The sequence below is a fragment of the Dermacentor albipictus genome, chromosome 1, assembly GCF_038994185.2.
Source record: "Dermacentor albipictus isolate Rhodes 1998 colony chromosome 1, USDA_Dalb.pri_finalv2, whole genome shotgun sequence".
In the NCBI taxonomy this organism is placed as follows: Eukaryota; Metazoa; Arthropoda; class Arachnida; order Ixodida; family Ixodidae; genus Dermacentor; species Dermacentor albipictus.
The window spans coordinates 23377250-23403648 of record NC_091821.1 but is presented as its reverse complement, the minus strand read 5'-3'; the positions used below and the strand labels follow the sequence as shown (position 1 = coordinate 23403648).

Here is a 26399-nt window from a genome sequence, read left to right as displayed (position 1 = left end):
TAAGCTGGCAAACTATTCGCGCTTTCCAGATACGCTAGCGCCGCCGCGCGGATTTTTTCGGAACCCGGGAGGGGGTGATGGATTTCCCGCCCACGCGGTTTCTGCAGCTGTGTTGGCGTTTTGCTACTCTTTGATATGGAAAAAAAAAAACAGTCGACGAGCGAAAAGCAACCGCATGTGCAGTGTGCCACAATGCACAAATCATGCAATATTGGGAAAATTATTGGGAAAAGCACCACTTTCCAAGAGAAAAAAAAAAGACAGGAAGTTGTGGGTGATCACGCTCCGTATCGGGAAGCAAGTGAGCGAAGAAATAGTCATATGTAGCGAGAATTTCAACAAAAACTTCTTTTGGGGCCACCTTGGTGAGTGTACTTGACTGTTGCTCAATGTTTTCGTTTTATTTTTGTGGCGAGCTCTTACGAAAGCGGCTGAAGAGAAACGCTGTGCCTTTGCAAAAGATCCCGCTGTGGTCCCACGAAGCAAGACTGAGATCATGGTGTAACTGAGACCTAGCGTTGGCCGAAGAAGGCCCTCTACAGATTCCCAAAGTAAATTTAAGTACACAAGTGTCACCGTTTATTAAGTTTTCTGCCTGCACTCGCGCTGTTTCGGCAAATACTCTGCGACGGTGCCTGACGCTGCGTCGCGAGCATTGCAAACTAGAGAACCTATTCCGCAACTGTTCGTAGTCGTTTTGTGTGAGAACGAAACAGGCGGTCTATGCACAAGGCGTTCGCTGATTTTTTTTTCTTTTGCTGTATTCAAAGGTGTGTACTGATCGGGGGTCAAGCGCACGTGTTTCTGATTTTGTAGTTTTGTTTGGTCTTAAAGTATCTCTTCTACAACAATGTTGCAAGAAACAAGGGTCAGGACTACGTACCTGAAGCGGTCATTGATGAAGAATGCGCATGCGAGCTTCCCTACAGCACGCGAAAACATTAATCGTGCTGTAAAACGGGGCGCGCTGGCACACGTTATAGTGTCACTCATATATTGTAAATCGGCACTACTGAAATCTTTACGTATTATCTGGCATCATTAACAAGCATTCCGTATATAAGCCGGTGCGTCGAGCCATTTATCTCATCGTGAATGCACCCAACGTTTACCTTATGCAGCGGCATAAGGCGCATACTGCGCTTTGTTTACATCTGAGCGCTACCGATTAACTGCTTGGTGTCAATTCTTGTACATCGCGTATAGATTACGAAACGTAAGGATACATAGTGACCTTTACGGCGCCGGTTACACTGCAGACTTGAACTTTTATAGTATGCGGCGGGCCTCTCACGGCGCTTGTCTGCAGGCAGAGTTACTCGACCTGAACAGCCGCGCTTGTCGTCTTTCGTATTCCACACCATATTACATGGCCAGCGTTAAAGGTAGCCTCTCCCTCTACAACGCATCTCTGCGTTTCCTTAGCAACGTTAAGGATCGCGCTTAGAGATACCAGAGGCCCGTAAGCCGCCTGCTTCTGCAGATGCGCACGCTTTCGTATCGCCTCCATCACCTCTATCCCCGCCATATTGGAACGTTCTCCGCGCCACCTATAGGCGCTGGAAAGTGCGAATAGATTTGCTCGAATCGACATGAACTTCATTGCTATGTCAGCATACATGCTTCCAGCCGGTGCGCATGCTGTGCCACGTGTTTGGTGGACTCGGAATGACACGACGATCAACGACTGAGTTGTCAATATTTTATGCCTTAAATTGCGAGGGCATTTCAAGAGCCCGGCTTCGGGTGGTTTGGTGTCGTGTGCGGTGTTGGGGGAAGAGAGGGGAAGTGCTATAGGTTCGGCCTATCACTCGGAAAAACAGTCGGCAGTCGCTCTGCCAGAGCCGCACAGTCACTGCTCGTGCACCGCCATTCTAAGACAATTTTACGCTTTCTCATGCACTTAGTATAAGTTACACGTTGTGTTTTGTCATAGGTTCGCGCAAGGAAAGTGTTATAATGTGTGCTTCTTTTTAGCGTCCTTCCTTTCTGTCTTTCTTTGACAGCGCGAGGTGGCGTCAGGTCGCGGAGACAATTTCAAGTTGGTTTCATTACTTGGACTCGAAGCTGCCTTCTTAGCAGTAAAAGTAGACTCTCGTCAATGCCGGCCAGAACTGGAACAGACCCTGCAGTCGTCCGCAGACCAGCGTAACAGCTACAATGTCTAACGCCGCTATATGGATGGTAATCGTCTGCGGCGTGCTTGTGTGTGGTGGCGGGATTCGGCGGCACTAAGTCAGGTCTTGCTCGTCCGCGTAATTCGGTCCGTCGTGCGAGTCTATCTTTAACGGAATACGTTGTATGGAGAGTCTTTCAGGAGAGGGTACTCACCCACGACTAAACTCATCGCGTAGCCAACCGGAGCTTGACACCAGATGATGCCGTTGCTGTAGACAGCTTCGGCGGTGCCATTTATGTACCCTCCTCCCACCCAAGTGGCTGAAACAAAAATAAAATGCAACAATCAATGACACTGAATGAAGTATAGCTGGTGTAGATCACACTTTACTCTACATTAAATATTTTTTATTACGTGGAGAGAAATTTCGTGCAGGCAAAAAAACACACAAAAAAAACCCGAAAAACGTCTGAAGACATCTAAGCACTTCTTATTAGTCGGGAATCCGAAAGCATAATTATTCAATTGAACGCCGTTGAGCGGTCCTTCGAGTTTTGCGCTGCGAGTAATCTCTTGGAGTTTGGCTGCGGGGTATGTTATCGAGTTTTGCGATTAAATTGGCACGGGTTATTTTTAACAGTTTCTACGTTAGCATGTTGGCTGTCGATCGGAATCATTTGAACGATATTGGTGAGAAATTGAGGACGCCGCATGCCACCGACGTCCCGCGCGACGAGAGACCGAGGAACCAGCAGCGGCCACCGAGGCCAAAGCCCAGTGGAAGCCCAGTGGGGGTGAGAGAGGGGGAGATACGGGGACCGCGCGCCGGCTTCCGAGAGCCAGACGGCGGCACTCGCACGTCACGCGACTGCCTCGCCGACGACAACTCGTGTGGCTCCGCGGCGTCGCGTCGCCGTGTCTGCTTCGCCGAGGCGCGCTGCTGACGTGGCGTCGCAGCCAATGGGAATTTAGGGGCCGTTTCGATGCTACAGACGCCGCCTTCTTTTGCTCAACGGGCCATTTGATACTTTCGCATAAAAAAAATAAAATGGGCCCGCGCTTTGTCATGTTTCACTTCATCTTCCCTTATTTTCTTAGCACTTTCCACGCAGGGTGACCAATCCCAGCAACAACGGCGGCGCGGCCTCGTCCAAGTCACATTATAGCCAATGGCGAAGGGCGAAAAGAATAGAAAATGAAATGGATTGTTAAAAAATACGGCCCCAGTCGCTAATGTTGCCGCCATTATACAATGCTTTTGCATCACCCGTCAGACAGTTCTTGTCGTATAAGGAATATAAGATACGCGTGTCACTGCAGTATAACCGTAATACAAATTAAATAATATTGCGAATACTTCGCAGGCGCGGCTAATGAATGCTCTGACAGGATAAGATAGAGGCTATACCTTTAATTAGGTCGTTTGTAAAAATCAAATACCTATTAGAAGTCTTGCGGAGGAAAGATTTGTATGAATTTAAAGAGTGAAATGTTTCTCCGAAAAAGAAAGGAAAACTAAAAAAAAATACGCGTATTGCTCTGTTTCTCGTTACGCGAGTTCATTTACAACCGGTTCATGGCACGTAAAACCCTGGAATTTACAACCAGCCCGAGAATTATTCCGAATCTTGAGAGGCAACAAGGAACGCATGCTTCCCTTGGAACGGTTGTAGGTACTGGCCAACTTTAACACAGAATCTTCGTAATTATATAAGATCATAGACCTTAATAATTAAAAAGAAAGACATCGAAGACGCTATTCACAGTGGAGCCTTTTATTACGCAATTCCATCTAACAGGACTTCGAGCCAACCTTAAATAAAATCAATATCATCATCAACATTACGTGTTTGAACATAGCAGGAATTAACCAGTGCGATTCGTTGTCCGGGCTTCGTATGTACCAGATGCGCCGACGTGAAATGGCGACAGCTCATGCGATTTCACAATTGCTTTATCTCTGGCAGAAAACTCACAATTTTTAAAAGTTTTTTAAAGATCAGCGTACGGAAGATGCAACTACCATTTCTCGCATTTTTATACAAAACGCCCAGCGCTCTTTTGCTTTTAGGGGATTTTAAAATCTGCGCATAGTATCATACAATTTGCACGTAGTTACCGCAACCCGTTTCTTGAAACAAGTGTCCGATTTGGGCGGGCAGTTTATACGCAGACCGGTCAAGTGTTAAAAAAATCGGTACAAATATTTCAGTTGAAAGATTTAGCTCGCACTTTTTTTTTACTTGCTCTTTAGACTCCACTGGGCGCGAGAAAGTGTGACGATTTAATCAGTGCGATGAATTCTCAATCATTACTACGGAAATTTATGAAAGAATATTACGCAGCTTGAAGATATTACGTGCTGCTCATGAATCTTAGAAGGTACATTTATTCATTCTAAGACTCATTCTCGTTTTTTTTTCTGTCGTGTACGTTGCGAGTGGTGCACAACTGCAACTGGTGTGATTAGTTATGCGGCCGAAGTAGCCTTGCATTTGTGAGTGTCGTGACTGGCAGACCTTGGCTCGTAGTCGGCGAAGCGACCCACAAAACGATATCCCGTCCGCACGAAGTCGCACGACAGCAGTGACCTGCTCTGTGGCGGCAATTTCTTTCCCGCTTCCTCCAATCCAGCTGCGCATGCAGAAAATTCCATCGCGACACCGCAATCCAAGCGCGCTATGCAAGCGCCCATATAGTAAAGCTATAGACGCCCACAAGATCATAGTTCTTCAAATTAACAAAATATAGAAATAATTCCGCGGCGAGCTGAAAACGTATGCTTATGCCGCATTCGCGTAATATCAAATTAGCGCATATTTCGTATCTGCAGTGATATAATATACATAATAGACAACTATCACAGCGTGCCTTATCCCACCAACATCGGCGCCCCAACGCCAAGCTCAACGTAGAAGAAAGTGTAGTTGAATATGCGTACCTGTATTAATGCAACTATAGGAGATTAAGAGGGAGGGGTGGGGGAGGGTTAGCCCTGTGTCCTGCGCCAACGTGCGAGCGTCCGTGAGTTAGCGCGTGAAACCAGAAGTTTTTTTGATGACAGGCAGCCAGCCATGAGAACACTGCCTGCAAGAAGTGCCGGTCGCTTCCATTTCTCAGACTGACATTCAGAAACAATTCCTACCGACAGTTTATGATAGCTGGAAACACAGGCAGGGCTACATTGTCATTCTGCGCACAAGTTCGATGCAGTTTATCTAGCTGATTCGCATTCTGCGCGCACACTCCCGCACCTGTCATGGTGAAGATCCCGACGAAGACTCCTATGTTTCTTCCGGCTAGCATCACTTCATCAGCGTCGCCGGGATCGTTGCCGGTCTTCTTGCTCTTGCGGCCGGCCCAGATGCCCACCGCTAGGATGATGATGTAGAAGATCACCACGGACACCACGCCCGCAATGTTGATGGCCATGGCGCCTCGCTTGGTCGGCGGACCTCCGCACGTCGATCGTCGCTGTTTCAGGTATGGGCGGAGCTCGTGCTGCAAAGAAAACCGATGGAGTGAGCGCGCGCTTATTACGTGATGGGTTTTTGTTAAACGTTCGCAAGCAGGTGGCGGCTGTCGTTGGGTGGTCACTGACGCGTGAAAGAAGTTCGCACCGCACAACCTATGCCCCAACCTACAAAGCATTTACGCACTTTATTTGCTAAATGTCGATTTTTCAGTATTTCAACAATCGCATACTAGCTGTTGTCCTCATATAATTATTATATTCTCGGCTTGGCATCGGTTTCCTAGCTCTGAAATTTAATGATTTATTTATGGTTTTCCTTCAATAATATTTTGCTTTGTACTATTATTGCTGCCTTTTCATTGCGCTTCTTTCACAGTTTACTGTTACTTTGCAGCGAAGCTGGTAAGGGCTAGTTACCCCAAGATCGCATCCGTGTGTAGACACAAAATCCCGAAGATGGTGCAATACCAGGCGGACCCGCGGCGGGGGTGCAGTTCGTCATTAATTAAGGGGCCCACATACAGAGCTTCCCTGGTCATCCTTTTTCACAAAGTGGAAGCTTGGGAACTGAGTTTCTTTTTATTTTGTATTTCCATTGCATATGCATTTAGTGAACAACTGTATTTTACTGTGAAAAAGAAGGATACTATATTTGTGGTGATGAAGTACCCTTGTATTAGTGCCATAATCAGCAATCACTTCTGCATTATCTCATTTATGTAACTGGTTATAAGAAGTGCCAATTAGCCTTGAGCTACGGGCCTCTTTTTGTATGTTTACATGCAACCTGTTACTTCACATTTATCAATAAACTTTATTACAAAAGGAAGAAGAAAGATAACTTGCGATACATTCCCGTGCAGTTCGGTGTGTTTATCTAGAGTATGTCACACATGACGGTAAACTAGATAAGTGCACGAGGTACCTTAATACAGCACTTTTATAAACACTTCGTGCAATGACTTGTTAGCGGGCTAAGTAATATGGGGTGCGAGTCTCAGCTACGGTTTATCCGAATTTTTGTCTCAAACCAAGGGACGTATTCTGCGACGATCACTTACAGCGACAGTGTCGCCTCGGCGATAGTAACGACGACGTGCGCGCGCTGATTGGCTGGTTGAGCAAAATCGGATGAGCTGATTGGCTGGTTGGGCACGACGTCACGTGAAGGCAATAGTATCAGCGAAGTGATCGTTGCAGAATACGTCCCCAGTGCGCTGTAATTAGGGTTTAAGATAGTTCGATGAAACATTTACAACGAGGCTGTTACAGAGACTGGGTGCGGTTGAGAATGACCGTTAAAAATGTCGACAAAAATGTACTAAGAATACCATTGAAGACAGAGCAACTAAATTTGCAGAAAAAGCTAAGCTTGTTAATGGTGGTGTACGAGCAAGGTTAGAAGCATTTAGGATCAGTAGGCGCATCCTGAAAAAATACCCAATTTGTGTTATTGCGCTTTAAAGCTTTATGGGGTTATTCAGCGGTTCGTCATTTCAGAGTTATTGTACGTATCAAGAAGAAAGGTGCCATGAATAAAGAGTCCCTCACTATAAATATACTGGAGAAATTTAAGAGTTGTGGGTGCTGGAGGAGCGGCTGTAGACAACTATAAAACGTTTGCTAATTGAAGCTTGACGCGATGCTTCCTTGAGAATAAAACATTTCTTGTTTGCGAGCTACTAGCCGTATAAAAATACACGTATTAAGAGAACGTGCGTCGAAATAAGTAAGCTGGAGCAATTTAAAAGTCTGCGGTACTTAGGAACCACCGTAGAAAATTTTCAAAATGCCATCGGAGCCTTCAATAGGCTTCTTCGAGCTGTCAGAGGAAAATCAATATTTTAATATTGTTGCTATACAGAAACGGCTCTACATCTCCTCTTAAAACTTTACACACGCATACTGGACACGCTTTAGCCTTAGGATCAGTATTTTAGGTGTATTTTTAAGTTAACAGGTTTTACGTTAGAAAGTGCTTACTCTCAGCTGTCGCCCATTCAACGTCGTCGGCTGTTGTGGCGCTTGGTGACAACAGACACGCGGGCGGTTAGGACGTTGCACGAGCGCTGAGTAAAAGTTGCATAGGAACCGGAAACGCCTTTATGCTGGGAAAACGATATGACAAGTAGCATGCTGAGCGCAGCGACCTTTATGTCTGGACTCTCCTTCGCCGGAATTAGGGTTGTGGTTAGGCGATGGTCGCACAAGTCTGCCGGATTTTCTTTTATTTTCAGTGTACAAATAAAATATAACGCGAATCTTAAGTGTCGCTTCTTCAAATGTCAGTTACGCGCAGGCAAATCTGTATACAGGTTTGCCTGTGTGTACAAACGATGCAAAATAAGGCAAAGGTAAAGCATAGCCAGGATAGTGTAAAAACTGTATTGCCATGCTCTTCTTTTCAGCGCTTCGTCAGTGGTTCGAGCGGCGCTCCGTCTCCGTTATTTCTGGAATCGACCAGCCTTGAACGGGTAGATGATCAGTAAGGTATAGAAAAAACATATAATCGAGCGAAAGGAATCGTTATTTTATATCCGGCTCAAGTTGTACGCCCAAACGGGTAACATTGCTTCGATGGCACAGAGAGTACAGAGTACGCAGTCGTCACGCAAGGTTGTACCCTGTTCTGCTTATGGAACCAATCTGCAGGGCGCCGGGAGTCATAAGGCATTATTGTACGGCTCAACCGTCTAAATAGATTGCAAGTTTTTGACAATTGGATACGACTAATCGTAGAACGAGGAAGCACTTACACAGCATTCACACGGCGACTACACCATGTCTGGTAAAAGTTATCAGACTTCAGTGTTGCGTACTACGTCTCCTGTAATTTATGAACGGTGGTTCTCTTTCTTAGCCTTACGCCAGTGACAGAATCTCCTCGTTACTGACGAGACATTGAAGTGTTGTCTGCAATGTAGTTTTAAGCTAGAAATACTTATTTATCTCGCATGTCTTCTTCTCTTGCTTAGCATTTCAAGAGTGATCGGCCACGAACGTTTCCCCACACATCAAAGGCATCAGGCTGAAACTATATGCACCAGGCCATATGCATCGCATAGACCCGGTGAGTTCAGCACTGTTGCGTTGGATTATAGGGGTAGGCTGTTGATTAAGGCTTAAGCAAATTGAAACGAAGAATAGGAGAGAGGCGAGTGTCAAGCAAAGACTGTGCGGACATGTGCGGCGCGCTGTCTGAGGGTGTTCGAGAACGCTGGCCGAAACGTTGCCACCAATATTTAACGCATGCTAAATGTGCAGCCACGGGTGTTGCTTCCCGAAGGTTCGAAACATAAAAATACTTTGGACTCCAAGTCGCTGCTTCCACAACCGTATCACAACAAATTGTGTTTACAGAAACTTAAAGCACGGGTCGCTAGAAATAAAATGTAAAACTTTTTAGTGGTTAACGTATCTCGCCGGCAGTCCTGGTAAGACAAAAAATTGAGACGTCTTCCTCGCATCGTCCCACTTTTTTGGGACGACGTTTCAAACTGCTTGGAACTGCTTAGAAATGGTAAAGAAGTACCCCTCGAAGGTGGGTCACACATGAACACTCAATATTAAGTGCAAGAGAATTCTCACTAGTGCTTCATATGGCGAACGCGGCAATGTGAGCGATAGGTACTTTGAGCACGCTCTTCTGACCCTTTCTAGAGTAGACGTATAGGAGAAAGGGAAGCAGCTGCACAGGCGTGTCTATTTGTCATTTTGTCCCAAAGCAAAAGCCTCTCTGATCTGATGACTTACACAATGGAAAAGCAGGTTTGGAAAAAGGTTGGCTTGCACATACGCGTAAGGAAATCGTCGATTTGAATGCCCTTGCTGCACTATCGTTTAGAGAGCGCAATACTTTTGTCCTCTATTGGCAAGGTTCACGAGGCGCGCAGGTGTCACGCTGCATTTGCACAGCGTTAACTTGTGCAGCAGCGAACACGGCACTCTCGAAAATCGGTTCAGAAAGTATAGCCAAACCGAAGACACCTATATATCAAGTTTCAAGCTTTCGCATACGACAAGACGCCCCGGTATATGGGCCACTTCATGACGAAAGTGCTCGCAGAGATAAGATAGTGCTGGACCCACATGCGGACTCAGCATTCCAGTCGTCGTCACAGCACAACCGGCAACGTTTCAGTCAGGTTTCTCAAAACAGACCTCAAAAAGCTGCTCAGATTTGTTCTCGCCGCATGGAAAGAAAATACAATTTATTAACAAACAAGTCAGACAAGAGACGAATCGCCCCCCCCCTCCCCCCGAAAGAAAGGAATACGTCCTCATTATCACTCGTATTAGTGTTATATTAGTTTGTGTTTCTTGTGCAACATAGTTTAGCTGCGCACTTACATGCATAAACGAACACTTAACGGCCATGTAACTGCTTTGTACATTGAACATTAACCTGTACCCAGATCGCTGTATCAGAAAGCGTAAAATAAAATTTTGAGAAGTCTTTGTTATGGAGCGCTTATCACTAATGATCCCTGTACAATCCACCCATACCTCGAATGTTTTCCTTTGCTAATGAGGGAAACCTCGTCGCTGGCGCCTTTCTTTTTCCTTGGAGAGAAAAAGTTTGTTAACCGACGAGCGTATCTCCTTTAAAGTTTGTGGAGCGCGACAGCTGCGTGTTATTATGAGACAGACTGCTCATAAAGCACAGCGCCAGTGAGCAGGTCATTGCAGCACCAGCCTTTATTCCCTTAGAAAAATGATCCTTGACATACTAAAGATATACTACAAATTTCCTGTTGAGTTTCAAAAGTCCGCTAATAGACGTTCTTTAGAAAAGCTACTGAATTTCATCCTGAATTTGTGTAGGGGTTTGCTGCATCAGGAAATATTTGGAATGACTTTATTAAGTACCGTGATTTCCGGAACGCAGTTTTCGCCAAGACGTGATTCCCAAGCTGTCTCGACGGGTCCGCTTTCAACCTCACAACAGACACTCGTCAAAATACTCTCATGGCGCCGTCGTTGGGACTATCGGCGTTAAATGTCTTATGTCTTTACGAAATTACCGCATCTTTTGAGCTCCAAGCAGTCATTGCACTTTTCCCAAACTGATTCCATGCTACAGCATCCCAAGTCATAGTGATCTCGCAAGATTAGCTTCCTTGTATCTGCATACCTTCGTTATAGCAGAGACCTTCAATAATCTGGTTATAGTGTTCGCCCACTACTCAGCCCAGAAGAATTTTCACACTTCACATCAAATGCTTAAAGTTGCAAAATAAAGGGCAGGCGAGTAATATGAATGCTTGTGGCAAATGCGGAAAGCACGGGAAAATCCAAGAGCACAGTTAAATAAGAAGACATGCTCATACGCATAAAAATAGACTCCGAAGTGATACATTTAGAAGCTCAATTTGGCAATAAGAAGACAAACAGCGAGCGCTTACTTACAATAACAGAAAAACAGAGTCCTTCATGCCAGGACTCGCGCTCAGGCATGCATATAAGATTGTAAATCTGGTACAAGGTATTGAGATCTTACGACGAGAAAAACGAGGTAATCTCGTCTGCGTATGAATACAGCTGAGGAGCCTGACGAAGACGGATACTAAGAATCATAAGACGGTTGATAATAATATATTAACAGAGAAAGAACTGATAGCGTGGCACGCTTCTAGTCGGTTTATATATATATATATATATATATATATATATATATATATATATATATATATATATATATATATATATATATATATATATATATATATATATATATATATATACCTTATTCCAGCCGAGCTCATGCTGCCACACAAGGATCAAGCTGTGCAGTTGCTTATGATATATAGAGGTGAGGAAGATGTACAATGGATGATGACATGTCGAGATGATGAAGATGAAAGTCAGGCATGTGTTGCGGTCACACTAATTCCCTCTAGCTGTAGAAGCGGCCGCTTGGCCGCACCGGGAGTATTATGAAATGCGTCGAGTATATGGTTTTAAACGAGAGTCATGCTCTATCTCTGTCTCACGGCAACGGCGATCGGACGGCGTTCGTAGGGGCGAGACGCGGTAATTAACAGGGGATGTCTGCCCAATCACGGTGTAAGGCCCAGTAAATCGAGTGAAGAATTTCCCGCATAAGCCGGCAACGCGCACAGGAGTCCAAAGAACTTCGTCGCCAGGAGAAAAACTGACGGCATGGTGAGGCGAGTCCTAGCGAGACTTCCGAGCGTCTTGGGCGATGCCGGTGTTAATGCGGGCGAGGTGACGGCAGTCCGCGAGGCGACACAAAAATTGTTCTGAGAAAGGAGCTGCTGCGGCTACCAGAGTCGAAAGGAACGATCCATCCAGAACGAAACTTGGCGAGCGGCCATAGACGTGGAAAAGGGAAAAAAGCCGCTGGTACGTTGTCCAGCCATGTTATAACCGAAAGTCCCCAACGGCAGGATTGTATCCCAGTTCGTCTTGTCGGGGTGGATATACATTGCAGTCATGTCTGAGAGGGTACGATGAAAACGCTCCGTCAAGCCGTTGGTCTGCGAATGGTAACTGGAAGTGCATGCTCTTGTGTATGGTGTTTGAAGCACGCAGAACTTTGGTAAGGTTAAAAGAGAGGAAGACGTTTCCGCGGTCGCTGAGGAGAACGCGCGAAGCTCCACGGTATAAAAAAATATGTTGCGTAGAAGGAAATCGGCGACTTCAGCGGTAGTCCTCGATTGTAGAGCTAGAGGCTGTCTCCGAGTAGCGTGTTAGATGGACAACGGCCGTCACAATCGAACGATTGCAATTTGAGGTCGTGGGAAGAGGGCCTCACAAGTCTATTTCAACGACTTCGAAAGGCGAAGCGGGACAAGGAACAGGTTGCAGAAAGCGAGAAGGAGCTGTGGTCGGTCGTTTGTGGCTTTGACAATGAACGCAGGATGCAACGTACTTGGCAACAGCCGACAAGAGGCCAAGCCAGGAGCAGCGACTTCGTATTCTGCCGTAAGTCTTCTGGTAGCCTAGATGACCGGCCATCGGATGATCCTGAAAGGCTTCGAGTACCTCAGGTGGCAGAGAAAGTGGTATGACCGGGAGCCATTTGTTGGCATCGACGTGATAAATGTAGCGATGTAAAGCCGCACTGTGCAGCTTGACTTGGTTAAGTTGTCGACGAAGTTGGGCGTTGGGAGGTGAAGATGCGTTCGAGAATAGTTCGGCAGTATGGTCGAAACTTTGGTGGGACACAAGGACAGATGGGCTGTCGGGTCTTATCAATCGAGCGTTACGATAGGTACAGCCGATGATGAGAACTCGGGATGTATGCTAGTACGAAGAGGCGACGGTGAGTCGTCATGGTTCAGCAGAGGGTGGCGAGATAGAGCATCGGCGTCTTGATGCTTCTTTCCAGTCCTGTAGGCGAAATCGAAATCGTACTTCTGTCCTGTAAGCGAAGCACCCAGCTACCAAGGCGACCCGATAAATTGCTTGCCGATGAAAGCCAGCACAGTGCGTTATCGTTGGTAACAACTGTAGAATGGCGGTCGTGAAGATATGGCCGACAGTTTTTGCGCTGCCCAAGCAACAGCAAGACATACCCCCCCCCCCCCCCCCCCTGCTCGGTTATGGCATAATTCTTCTCTGCAGCGGTTAGCGCACGACTAGCGTAAGCAATTATTCGTTCGCGGAAGGTGTTGTTACGTTGCAGCAGGACGGCACCGAGACCATGACGGCGAGCGTCAGTGTTAAGGATGGTGGGCACGCGCTGGATCGAAGTGGCACAAAACCGAGTCCGACCTCAGGGCGTATTTCAAAGCCAGGAAAGCAAGTTCACATTCATCGGAGCAAACGAAAGGTGCGTCGCTTGCGAGGAGTTGATGGAGCGGGAACGTAAGCACAGGGAAGTTGCGCATGAAGAGCCGGAAGTAAGAAGCAAGTCCGACAAAACTGCGCAGGCCTTTTTGACGCAGCGGACTGCGAAATTCGAGTACGCTGGCCAGCTTCGCAGGTCCGGTCGAATACCTTCATCTCTAACTAAGTGCCCCATAACCTTAATGGTCTTGGTGGCGAAACTGCATTGGTGTGTGTGTGTGTGTGTGTGTGCGTGTGTATGTATGTGCGTGCGTATGTGTGCGTGCGTGCGTGCGTGTGTGTGTGTGTATGTGCGTGTGCGTGCGTGCGTGTGTGTGCGTGTGCGTGTGTGTGTGTGTGTGTGTGCGTGTGTATGTATGTGCGTGCGTATGTGTGCGTGCGTGTGTGTGTGTGTATGTGCGTGTGCGTGCGTGCGTGTGTGCGTGTGTGCGTGTGCGTGTGTGTGTGTGTGTGTGTGTGTGTGTGTGTGTGTGTGTGTGTGTGTGTGTGTGTGTGTGTGTGTGTGTGTGTGTGTGTGTGTGTGTGTGTGAAATAAGGCAAGGACTTAAAGGGAAGCTGAAAGGTTTTCCAGAAAAATTGAGTCAACATCTGCACATAATGGTTTTCAACCCTCCGAATTCGAATATCGTATCGAAATTGAGCGAAAGAAAGCGCAAATATATTTTATTTCGACGAAAAGTGCAGCAGCGAACACGCCCAGCTCGCGCGTCTCGTTTCCGCCTGTGATTGGTCGGTGCACCTCGTGACGTCAACTCTAGTAACCGACCGGTGCCGCTACACATGAAGCGCGGTGCCAGGTAGTTTGGTGCTGTTTTTTTTGAGACGGTAATGGAACATTTAGAGAGACTGCGTTTTTCTGAGGAGTTCGGCGTTACTCCCTACATGTACGAGCCAATTGCGAAGAGCCGGCCTCTCGAAGAAGCAAACGATGCTGGTGCGAGCAGTGCTTTCGACGCGAACGAAAGCAAAGTCTTGGGATCTCCTCGTGTTGGAAATGCTCTTTGGTGAGTATGTTTTTTGCAAAGCGATCTAGTGATCTCGCCGATCTTTCGCCGATCTAGTGAGCTCGTTTCCGGTCAAACTGTAGTGTTGTGTTCCTGCATGCCTCCTCGTGGAACGTAAGCGGGGATGCGATCGTCGGCATTTGTGCGCTGTCCAAAGCTGTCGGCAATCTACAAAGACGGTTTAAACGCGTGAAAAGCTTCCCGGTTCATGCAGTACGTACCTTCATCTGTTGACTACCACTCACGTTGACTACCACGCACGTTGACTACCACTCTACATACACGCAGACGCACCAACAAAGGAATGCAGGGTCGATCGAAGCAGATTACGATGGCGCGCACGCAGAAACAAGCGCGGTCAGGCACGGTCGCGGACGCTGCGAAGGAACAAAACAGAGTTGACGTCACAACACCGCGGTTTCCGGTCTCCGCTCCGCTCGCTCAATCAACGGGGGGCGGAGCTACAGCGCAATTTCAACCAACGATTACGTCGCTCCTAATTGAAAAAAAAAAAACCCCAAATTTTACCTACATGGTTTATAAGGTTCCTGCGTCCGTATATGAGCGTCTTATTGAATTCGACAGACTCTTCAGCTTCCCTTAATGAAGACGTTGCAAATGTTGTGAGAACGTGGTTGACAACACTACAATCTCGTCGAGATAGCACAGACAGGTTTTCCATTTCAAACCACGCAATACATTATCGATCTATGTTCGAAGGTAGCAGGCGCGTTGCACAGTCCAAAAGGCATCACATACACCCGCCGTGGTTGCTCAGTGGCTATGGTGTTAGGCTGCTGAGCACGACGTCGCGGGATCGAATCCCGGCCACGGCGGCCGCATTTCGATGGGGGCGAAATGCGAAAACACCCGTGTACTTAGATTTAGGTGCACGTTAAAGAACCCCAGGTGGTCGAAATTTCCGGAGTCCTCCACTACGGCGTGCCTCATAATCAGAAAGTGGTTTTGGCACGTAAAACCCCATAATTTAAGGCATCACATTAAACTCGTAGAGCCCATCTGGTGTGCCAAACGCCGTTTCTTTTTCCTTTTTTTTTTGTCGGATTCCGACATCGGTATTTGCCAGTAGCCTGATATAAGGTCAAGACTAGACAATTATTCGGCGCCGCATATGCAATCTAGTGCACCGTCGACCCGTGTCAGGAGGAAAACACTTATGCGGGTGATTTTGTTCAGCGCACGGTAACCGACGCAATAACACACTGAACCGTCTTTCTTCTGCACTAGAACAACAAAGGAGGACCAGGGACTCGAGGAAAGAGGTATGATGTTTCGTCGAAGCATGTCTTATTCATTTTCCTCGATGATTTTGCGCTCTGTAATAGATACGCGATATGGGTGCCGGTGAACAATGCGGAAGTCGATTGTATGCGGTGAGTAGCGGCGGTAGTCACACTGAGGCCGGGCGCATCGACGTCGAACAAGGAATGATGCTCGTTCAATAGGGCGAGGAAATCTTGACACTGGGCAGGCGTCAGGTCAGCACTTGTGGTTGCCGACAATGGTGAGGAACAGGCGGCGATCTTGACTCTGCAGAGTCAAGATCGCCGCCAAGCAGTGTCTGTTCCTCACCGTGGTGGCACTGTCGAAAGGGCGACAATTGCAACGGAATGAATGTTAACAGCACAAGTGATAGTTGATCCACGATGCAACAGTTGGGGTTCGGGAAGGCGGTAAGCAATGCAGGCCCCTAAGGGAAGCTATAAGGCCAGGGGTGACTTTATTTTATCTTTGAGATAGGGTTTGGCCGTAGGGTATAATGATTACGTCGCCATTCACGATGTTGTTGGAGTTGACACTTATATTCTCTTCTCTAGATGGCCAAAGAACGTAAGCGGAGGAGGTGACGAGAAGGATCCGTTCTTCACGGTTAGAAAGAATAGCCGGCGGCATCCAGTTCTTTGAGGCGCTGACGACAACAGATAGATGCGGAGGCAGAAGATAAATACCCCACCCCAAAAAGAGTCCGTGAGTACTCTCCCCGGTTTCATTATTTCACCCATTACGATACTTCCCAATGCGAATTTCGAGCGCAGCTGTTTAGGTGTTTCGAATTCGCCATATATTATGCAAATAATTTCATTCTGAAAGACAAGGCGCTCTCAGCGGCGGCGCTGAGCCTCTGCTCGGGCAGCTCGTTTAGCAGCAGTGGCAGACGAAGCATTTTCACCGGTTGCATAGCTCATTGTTCAGAAAGAAAGCGTGCACATGGGAACGCATGGCTTACGCAGAGCTCATTTTGTAGCGGCGGTGGTGCCGCAGGCGAAGTAGCACATGCGCAGTGGGTCAGAAGCCCTAGCCAGCGCTTTGTTTCCGCGCTGGCCGCATGCCTGGTCTTGCCGGCACTCCGCTTTCCTCCTCACCCTTTTCGCCATGCCCTTCTCTACTTTTCACGTCCTCATTGCGCTGCACACTCCTCTTCGCTTTCCTCCTCGCGTCTTTCATCCGCCCGCTGCGCTCCGCGTTCGCTTTTATCGTTCGCTGTGCTCGTTCGCTCGATTACGCCGTCGACGAGGCCGACGCCGACGCTCGCCGCAGGAACGTGCGCCTAAGCGCGGCGCTCTAATATAGTTCGGAACGGCACAGCTTACTTATCTACAAACCAGAAAACCGTGTTTTGCACTGGAGCAAGCTTTCGAATTAATGCTGAAATCTCCCCTGACAGTCCTGTTAGTTGAATGCGGCTTTCCAGATCAAGATGCGCCGACCATGTGACAGATTAAGGCCGATACCCTACCTGCCACTAGCAAAGGTTTATTCTGAGGTTAAATAAATTCAGTTAAATAAAGTCATTTCTTTCAATCATCTTAACGAGGCTGAGTATAGGTGATATCGGACAAATATTAACAAGGACCTGTCTGAGACTCATTTTTAAAGTATAATTAAGCTCAATTGTTACTAGTTTTTGAGACCTGCGAATACAGGTATACAGAGGGAGCACTTCACAATATTCGAAAAATTCACTAGGAAAAGTGCCAAACGAGTTTAATTATCGTAGCAGGTGTAAGGTCGTAACCTAGAGTCGAATGACGAGCAACTAAACCTACATCTGAGAAATCTGTCATGGTCACTTTAGGAATTTTCGACACCTACCGCAGTTATTCGGTGGCTATGACGTTCTGCTGCTGAACACGAAGTCGCCGGTTCAATTCTATGCCGCGGCGACTGCATTTTATCGAAATTAATCCGGAACCCTTCAATAAGCCATCTCTCTTAGCCCTGGTATTGCATTAGTATGTTGAACCGCGTAAATCAATCACTCCAACGAATTTTGAAGCATGACTGGTAAATGCCACATAGATGTAGATCACGGTGACGAAAAGTGTACTTTCTGTCCTGCCTCGATTACATCTAAAGGCTCAGCTGCTTCTGTGGCGGGGGGGGAGGGGGGTGAACACAATAGAACGTGACTAACAGACAGCTGTTTTTTTTTTTCCTTACGTAATATTTTCTGTTACGTAAGAAGCTATAAAAAAGATGCATTATATCTGGCTTTGAGGGAAAATAATGTAATCGGTCAGTGAGTAACAACCATACGTATATTGCTTTTATTTCTTGCCGAGATCAATTTCTTTTATTTTTTTTTTAACCCGCAGGCAACCGATAGCAAAACAGAGGTGTTAAGTTGACAAACAGTACCATACTCTATAATAAAGCGGATCGCAGTTGTCTTCTCAAGGACTACCTACTACTGATTACTATTATTATTATTATTATTATTATTATTATTATTATTATTTATTTATTTATTTATTTATTTATTTATTTATTTATTTTGAACACATAGGAAAGGGAAAGCGAGGAGCAGGCTGGCAACTGCCACCGGAAGGGGCACAACGACTGCCTACTCTTCAGAAGGCCAGAAGGGAGGTGACAGCAACACAGGAATGGTAGATACGAAGCAGGGGAGGAAAGAGGAAAGGAAGAGCAACAGGAGAAATCTAAAGACTAAAGTAGAACACAGTACAGATCACACACAGTAGGGCTGGTCACTGAAGGTCACGCTACTACAGAAAGTTGAATAGAATAGTTTCGACGCTACAAACATAAACCTAAGTTAGTTAATTCTAGAAAAGTAAGTAAGGCGCGATGAGCCTGATCACGTTTAGACGCACAACCACTGGGATATAAACATTCGTCGAGTGTCGTACACCGCAGGCCAAGGAGATGGTAGTTTCTCACTAGCGACATGCGCTGCGCACTGAAAGCGGGACACTGAAATATAAGGTGCTGAAGTGTCTCGCAGCAGCCACAAGACGTACACAATGCACTTTCCACACGTCTTTGTCTGTATAAACGTTCGTGCACGTTTACGCAGCCAACCCTCAGCTTGAGTAGTTGTGCTCTAGCGCGACGAGGCAAGACTCGACCGCGAACACGGGGCTCCCGGGAACGTTCATTTGCAACGCGCTGGTCTGGATGCTGCTTGAGTAGGTGGCGACGAATCAGCAGAGGAGCGTCAGCAAGCTTGCAAAAAATTTCTGGGCAGACACAGTTTTTATGAGCGCAACTTGAAGCGAGCCGATCAGCCTCTTGATTTCCGGCGATTCCTACGTGTGGAGGTACCCATTGAGCAACAAGAGATACTCACGTGATGAAATTTTGCTCGCAGAGTCAGTAATGCTGCGCACAAGTGGAAAATCAATCTCGCTGCGTTGTAACCTGCTAAGGGCAGCACGGGAATCCGTAAAGATGGCAATCTTCGATGTGGTTAACTCCTCTTGCACGTATTTCAGTGCAACAATAATGGCTGCTAGCTCCGCAGTTGTTGACGAAGTTGGATGAGGTATTTGCAAAATACGCTGTACTTGAGTTGAAGGGCAGAAAAAGCTGCAGAGGCGCGTTGACCGTCGCTGGGTACAAATGCATCTGTGAATACTTGAAGATAATCTGGAAACTTTTCGAACATGTGAGACTGAGTCAATTGGAATACTGCCGAAACAGGCATATCAGACTTTTTGTGCATGTCATGGGATTGTGGGGTAAATGGGGAATACGTGTTTCGTGATATCTTTTGGAGGCGGAGGCGTATCTGAAGGAGCATGTTCAGAAATGTCAGTAATAATCATAAATAATGCCGCCATTTTTCCCATGCCAGTTAAAGGGCAGTGAATGAGACGATCAAGGGGCGATTGACCATTCGATGCGCGGTGCAGACGCTCAATATGATATAGAGCTCGCTGGTCTGCTTGCAGCCTCAGGGGTAGCTGATGCGCTTCAGTGAGCAATGCAATAGATTGCGCCTCACGAGGTAATCCAAGCATTAATCGAAGCGCAATACGATGACCTCGCTCCAGTTGGGCCATCAAACTAGGTGGTATGTTCAGGACTGGTAATGCGCACATCATGCCTGAGAGCACAGATGACTGGTACACCTGGAGAGCGGTTGTTTGGTCGCAGCCAGCACTTCTAGCAGTCAAGGCGGCCATATACATAAGAAAGGAGTGCGATTTGCGTCGTACAGATTTAACGGCAGGACGACAAGAGATGCGATCATCCACAATTAACCCCAAATAACGGTGTTGTCGCACCCACTTTATAGGCGTTTCGTCAAGATACAGTAGGCTCATTGTTCGACGAGCGCGTTGTTTAGGGTGATATGCTACTGCAGCCGACTTAGCAGGGGATATGAGCAGGCCAACTTCTTCCAAGTACTCCGAAGCAGCGTTCAGAACTCTTTGCAAGCTTGCACGAAGCCGTGGACCAAGGTGCGAAGGGCCGCTTATCCACAGAGCAATGTAATCTGCGTAGACAGCTATGCTCACAGGGAAGTCACTGTCCCGAGGCAAACGACTTGGAAGCGCGGCGAGTACGGTGTTAAACAAAAGCGGCGATAATACGCTGCCCTGTGAGACACCGCACTTCACATATCGGTATTCACTATAGTTATTCCTCCAACACGCGCTTTCATCCGGCGCTCCGATAGAAAATTATGCAGAAAGTGGAGCAGACGACCCGAAATTCCCGCGGTAGCAAGAGTAGAAATAATCGCCTCATGCGGAACTGAATCGAAAGCTTGCTGTATGTCTAGGAAGAGCATGTACGCGGAATGTTTGTTGCTTTTAGCAAATTCGAGCGCTCAGACAAGGTCTGATATGCTGTCCAGATCTGAACGGCGGCGACGAAAGCCACTCATGACATCAGGGAAAAAATTCAGCTCCTCTAGCTTGACATCTAAGCGAAACAAGACCATTCGCTCCATTAACTTGATGACATCTGAAGTTAGGGGTATTGGTCGGTAGAACTTGAGGTGCCTTGCAGGACGCCCGGGCTTTAAGATTGGTATTACCACGGACGATTTCCATTCAGCAGGGATTAAACCGGTTCTCCATACTTCATTATACTCGTCCAATATACGGTCATGAAAACTCTTGTCAACGTTCCGCAATGCTTGATACGTCACACCATCTTCGCCTGGAGCAGTGCGGCGTTTGGAGAGGCTCGTCCATCTGACAGGCTGGATCATAGGAAGCGGTTATGGTGTTGTGACTTGTCAAAGAAGAAAGGTCGCTATTTGTGGTGTCACTGGATGCAGGAGAAACGAAAATGTCTGCAAATGCCTCCGCTATTACTTTTGGTGACTGGCCAGTCGCAATGCTCAATGGAGCCGTAGCATTCTTGCAGATTTCAGGAGTGCGGAGAGCCTTCAGTATGCGCCATACACTTTCAAAACCACTTCCAGTATGCAACGAACTACACAAATGTTCCCAGCTCTTGCGACGAAGTTGTTTTGTATGCCGCCGTACGGCTGCATCAATGCGATAATATATAGTCCAGTCGGTGCGTCGTTTATAGCGATGTGCCCGTCTGTAAGCGCGCCGTTGACATGCGCGGAGCCGCAAAAGCTTTAGATCGGGGTTTGGTTTGCCGCTACACCGTCGTCGTTGTACTGTAGCTTCTCGTAAGCACTCACTCATAAGTTTAAACGGGCTGTCTTGAGATAGTGCCTCTGAGATCAGCTGACAGAACTTGTCCCAGTTAGTCACTGTAAAAACGACATCCTGGCGGCCCGCAGTATGTGTTGGTGTTAACCAAATAGGTAGGTGATCTGAGCCCCACAGGTCAGGTTCACATGACCAGGCTAGGCACACATCTCTCATTGCTATAGCAAGGTCTATAGTGGAATGCTCCTTTCCTCTACCTATAAATGTAGGTGAACCGTCATGCAGTATTTGCAGATTGTTCTTGATAATGATCTCGTTAATCGCTGCCCCACGATTGTCTTGGGGACGGCTACACCATGGTGGATGGTGGGCATTAAAATCTCCGCATGACACATACGACGCACCACACCGAGACACTAAGCACTCAAGTAGTGAGGTATCGCAAGAACGCGTAGGCCTGTTGTATATGCTTGCCACCGTCGTATAGGCACACCTCTGAGGCCCACAGTAACAGCTGCACACTCAAACTCATCGTCACAGATGCCGTCGGTGTCAAGAAGCGCGAAGTCCAAGTCAGCACGCACGTACACTAATGCTTTTGAAGCATTGTGCGTATGCACCGCGTTCACACACTGGAAAGAGCCACAAGCTGGTTCTGCGCATTGAGTGTTACTGTGGACCCCCACGAAGCCTGGAAATCGATATTCGTCTTTCCTTACGTTAGTTTCCTTAAGCGCTATAACTTCTGGTGGAGTCTTCATAGCGATGAGTCGAAGGACAAGATCAGCGTGCCGTGGTCGCATCGACCTGACATTCCATGGCAGCACAAAGGGTCGAGGCTGTGACAATTGGTAAAATTGTTTCCGGTAAAAGGTCTAGTGAAGGCCGTCGAGGACTGGAACGAGGGCCTCCAAAAGTTGCTCTGCTGCTGACGCTACTGGTGTCTGACGACCGGCGATCAGAGATCTGATGACGTTGAGAAGCATCTTCAGAAGATTGACAAGTTGCACATCGTCGTTGGCTGATACCGGTTTAGATACTGTGTTTGCAGTGCTTTCTACTGTGGTCGAAGTCTTTGTAGATACTTTTTCCGACGATTTCGATGGCAGCGCTGGACACGATGTGTCTGAGAGGTAGAAGGTCCACCCTGCTATTTTCCGATGCGTCGTGTCTTTGTCATTCCTTGAACGCGCTGCTTTTCCAGTCACTGGGGCATCACTACGACGACGGGAGCTTGCATTTCCTGCTACCTTCTTTTGGCTTTCTCTTTTAGTGCCTTTAGTTCATTCTTCAATAAGGGACATCCTTTATCCGTTGCCAAATGTTCACCATTACAGTTAGGGTACCGATATGCCTGACTTTCACAGGAATCTACATGATGATTCTCACCGCATTTGGCACAGACCAGATCTCTGGTGCAAAAGCCCTGGACATGACCAATCTTAAAACACTTATGACATTGCAAAGGCCGTGGTACGAAAGGTCGAACAGAATAGCGCACAAGTCCAGCCTTTATATAACTAGGCAGCTTTCCAGAGGCGAAAAGTATCTTCATACACTTCATACATACATATTCAAAAATATTGTGCTATGCCTTAAGTTTCGTCTATGTTCTAAACGTGTCAACCAAGAGAGAAGACTAGCAGACATGATACATACTTTTACACAGATACGTACTAGTTCTCATAGTCTGTGAAGCTGAGAATGATTTTTGCTTAATATTTATTCTTGCTTGTCTTTTACGTGCAGAGACCCCATTGGGATCGTTTCATTTCAATATTTGCCAGAATGCGCTTGAAATGTTGAGTGCAGCGTAAATGAGGTTTAGGGGCATACTACCGCTTCGTGACGGATGTATAAGGCTTATTCATGAGCAGAAGACATAGGTACCAGCAGCAAGTAAGGTGCGATGCTTTAAACTTTTTGTCTTAACCGCTGAAACATTGTGCACTCCTATTTTAAACGCATACATAAGACCCAGTATGAAAGTGACCATTCCATACCGACCTTCCCAATCCCTCCCCAATCGCTGAAACATCCCAACCGGATGTTTCAGCGAACGCTTTCAATAATTTTTTTTTTAAATTTCCTGTGGCAGATAGCACAATTCTAGTCCATGAGCTAGTCTACTCGAAGAGGTGGATATAACTTGCACAAAAAATTGAAATGCATAGTCGACCAATTAACAGAACTGAATAATTAATATTTCACTAATTACCTTATGGCACATATTGCCATTTACCAATTCGACCTTCGGAGTTCGCAAGGCGGGTCCACTTGGAATGAATTCTCAGGATGACAACAGTTTCGAACCAACTAAGGGATGTCCAGAGGGCCCGTGTGACGGCAGAGGGGCGCGGCCTCTCTGTCCCGACGTGGGAGCGGCCCGCATGAGTCCCAGACTGATCCCTCAGGACCTAGATAAAGTTTTTCATACCATACCAGTTTCGAGATATAAGTTCCGGAATTTTGCGGAGAAATGCATTGGCGTTCCAATTACTTTTGTGCTTCAATGCATAAAACGACGTTTTGTTAAGGAAGTAAGTGGAACGACAGTACAGATTTACCGAAAGTTTGACGGCGCATATCTCATAAATGGTGTCATCCACACAATTCTTTTCAAATGAATATGCCTTGCAGTCTCACCCGCTAGAATGTGTAAATTGCAATATGTGCCATAAGACCATTAGTTAAAAACATGCTGGCTCGTCGGCAGTGAAATTCCGACGACAATTTTTTGGCATGAGTGTACCATCTTTTATGCTGATTTTTTCTACACTGCTGAGGCAAGAGCGAATGCTACTGTGAGGTTCTCCAACGTGCACAAATTGCACTCAGGAAGAAGCGGCAGAAGCGGACTGTCTTGATTACCACGGGCGTTCTTTTTATCCAGGACAATGCGCGCCAGAATACAGTGTACCGCCCAGTGTGCACTTTGCGGTACCTCAATTCGAAGTACTGCCAGATCCGCCATACAGTCCCGACCTCGCTCGAAATGACTATCATTTGCTTGAACTACTGAAAGAGTTAATGAGAGGCCAATGCTTCAGCAGTGACCGTGATATCAAGCAGGCTTTCCGTTTAAAGCAGCCACGCAAACAGGAATCCTTCTATGCTGCTGCAGGCAGCCATGTACGCGAAAAAGCTGGGATAAGTTGATCAATTTCCCTTACTTTGCTAAATTAGACCACTTCCACATGTTTAAACACGTTTCATATCCTGAAAAAAAATGAAAAGTCCAAGTTTGAGTCGAGCGCACCTCATTGTTTCACGTTCGGACGACTATTACGTGTCCTCTAATCACACAGGTCAACCATTAAAAAAGGGATAGAGCCAAGAAGCAAAGTAAACAATGCCAACATCGCCAATTAAGTATTCTAACTTGCAAAATAAATGTTTCACCAAAGCAAGGAGGTACCTGGACAAAGCAAGAAGCTGCCGTTTTATGTGCGAGTTTCGAATCGCTGCAGCGAAAATCTCAAGCTCTTCCTTGTGTTTTTTTTTCCCTGAACCGGAGCCCGGAACAAAGTTCACTATCTTCAGCCACACCAGTGGGATACGCAACGCCGCCTGTAAGCTAAACCATACGGGAGCAGCCATGGTCGGAGCTAAGAAATATCACAACTGAAGACACAGACGCTTCGCCCTAAAGCGAACCGAACAGTTTCAGCCGGACAATCACTCCCTTCCGCTACCCATCACGCCACATTGCATGTAGAGAGGTCGAAGAGAGTGCGGTCTAACACAAAGGCCCAGAAGCACGCAATCTAACCTGTACTCAAAGCAGGTGAGAGACCGTAATTGGCACACAGGTGTTCCGAATGACTGTCAAGAGGCCACAGACTGCACTGCCTACAGAGGACATTCGCGGAGGTAGAGATGCCTTCGGAACGGACCGAACATTAGGCACGCGGAGAGGCTGCCATCTCAGGAATAAGCAACCAATGAGTCTTACCGGATAATTGAGGGAGTTCAGAAAGTAGCCAGGCTGCACATCAATTCATTATTCAGCCAGCTCAGTTAAACTGCTGCCTGCGCAGCGAAAGGAGGCTGCAGGCGAGGATGAGGCAGGATGAGGATGAGCCGAGAATAAGGAGCGAGCCAACAGCATAGAAAAGGAAGGGCCATCACTATTCTCAGTTGGTCAAAATGAGAGAAAGAGTGTTAGAGAGAAAATAGTTTAGCCGTCGCGATAGGAGACTCGCTGCGACGCAAAACAACCTTATTCAGGAATGACAGTAACGCAGTCATCCAAGGCCTGCCTGATAAGTGACCTCCCGACAGCCCACGACGACGCCAGCTTCCGTTCACTCATGCCTCTCTTTGGCAGGGTGAGGCCGTACGACTCCCAAGGAGCACAGACGCTAGCATTAAGCATTACCTGTCATTTATCTCAGACTCATTCGAGCTGCTGATGTTTTAAAAGGTTAAACTTCCCTCCATGTTTGCAAGCGCAAACTCATCCCAGCGTTTACCCTCATGATCTTGGAATGTAGCGCGAAGTGACACGGACACAGAAAGGAGCAGACAGACAGGACTCCTGTCTGCTCCTTTCTGTGTCCGTGTCACTTCGCGCTGCATTACAAGATCATGTCACCGTACCAACTCGCCCAACTTTCTATCCTTTTGCGTATACCCTCACTTTGTCACTAGCATGTGCGCATGAGCATTATCCTAGCAATGTTTAGTTAATTCGCGGATGTCCTGCTATGTTCGCAAAGAGCATGTCGTAACCATGCCAATATATTTGTTCAGAACACCGGAGCCCGAAAGAAAGCGTGATCGCACTCTGACAAATCTTGCTCACACCAAACTCTTTCGTCAACGTTTCGCAACAGCAGCGGCATGAGCATAAATGGATGGTGTTGTAACTAGAAACTGCGATGTTAGAAGTGGTAAAGGCGGTAGTAACTGATGAAGAACAAAAACGAACAAAGGCTAACAAGTACATCTTGACACGAAGCTTCACCTACAGCAGTCTTGCCGGTGACTCCACAAGGCGCACCTCGGAGCACTGTCTTTATCGAATATGTCGTAATATATACACCCGTCGTCTTCAGCTGCGAGCGCTTGGCCCACAG

At 47.0% G+C, this 26399-nt stretch overlaps 1 protein-coding gene and 1 long non-coding RNA gene across 4 annotated transcripts in view; one reads left to right on the top strand and one right to left on the bottom strand.

The window, feature by feature from the left end:
• LOC135920470 (high-affinity choline transporter 1-like) overlaps positions 1 to 26399 on the bottom strand; it is an 81924-nt gene that overhangs the window by 20377 nt on the left and 35148 nt on the right. For 2 of the 3 annotated variants that reach the window (XM_065454726.2, XM_065454727.2), the window contains exons 2-3: positions 5374 to 5620; positions 2332 to 2439 (exon numbers count right to left, since the gene is read on the bottom strand). In XM_065454726.2, coding sequence (XP_065310798.1) covers positions 2332 to 2439; positions 5374 to 5551 — 286 coding nt within the window. In that variant the 5' untranslated portion in view covers positions 5552 to 5620. Of the gene's footprint in view, positions 1 to 2331; positions 2440 to 5373; positions 5621 to 14634; positions 14791 to 26399 lie in introns of all 3 variants that reach the window. The other variant, XM_065454725.2, reaches the window with a different exon arrangement.
• LOC135920473 (uncharacterized) overlaps positions 15575 to 26399 on the top strand; it is a 72362-nt gene continuing 61537 nt past the window's right edge. The window contains exons 1-2 of the long non-coding RNA XR_010570262.2: positions 15575 to 15696; positions 16252 to 16402. This is a non-coding gene — a long non-coding RNA (uncharacterized lncRNA). The remainder of the gene's footprint in view (positions 15697 to 16251; positions 16403 to 26399) is intronic.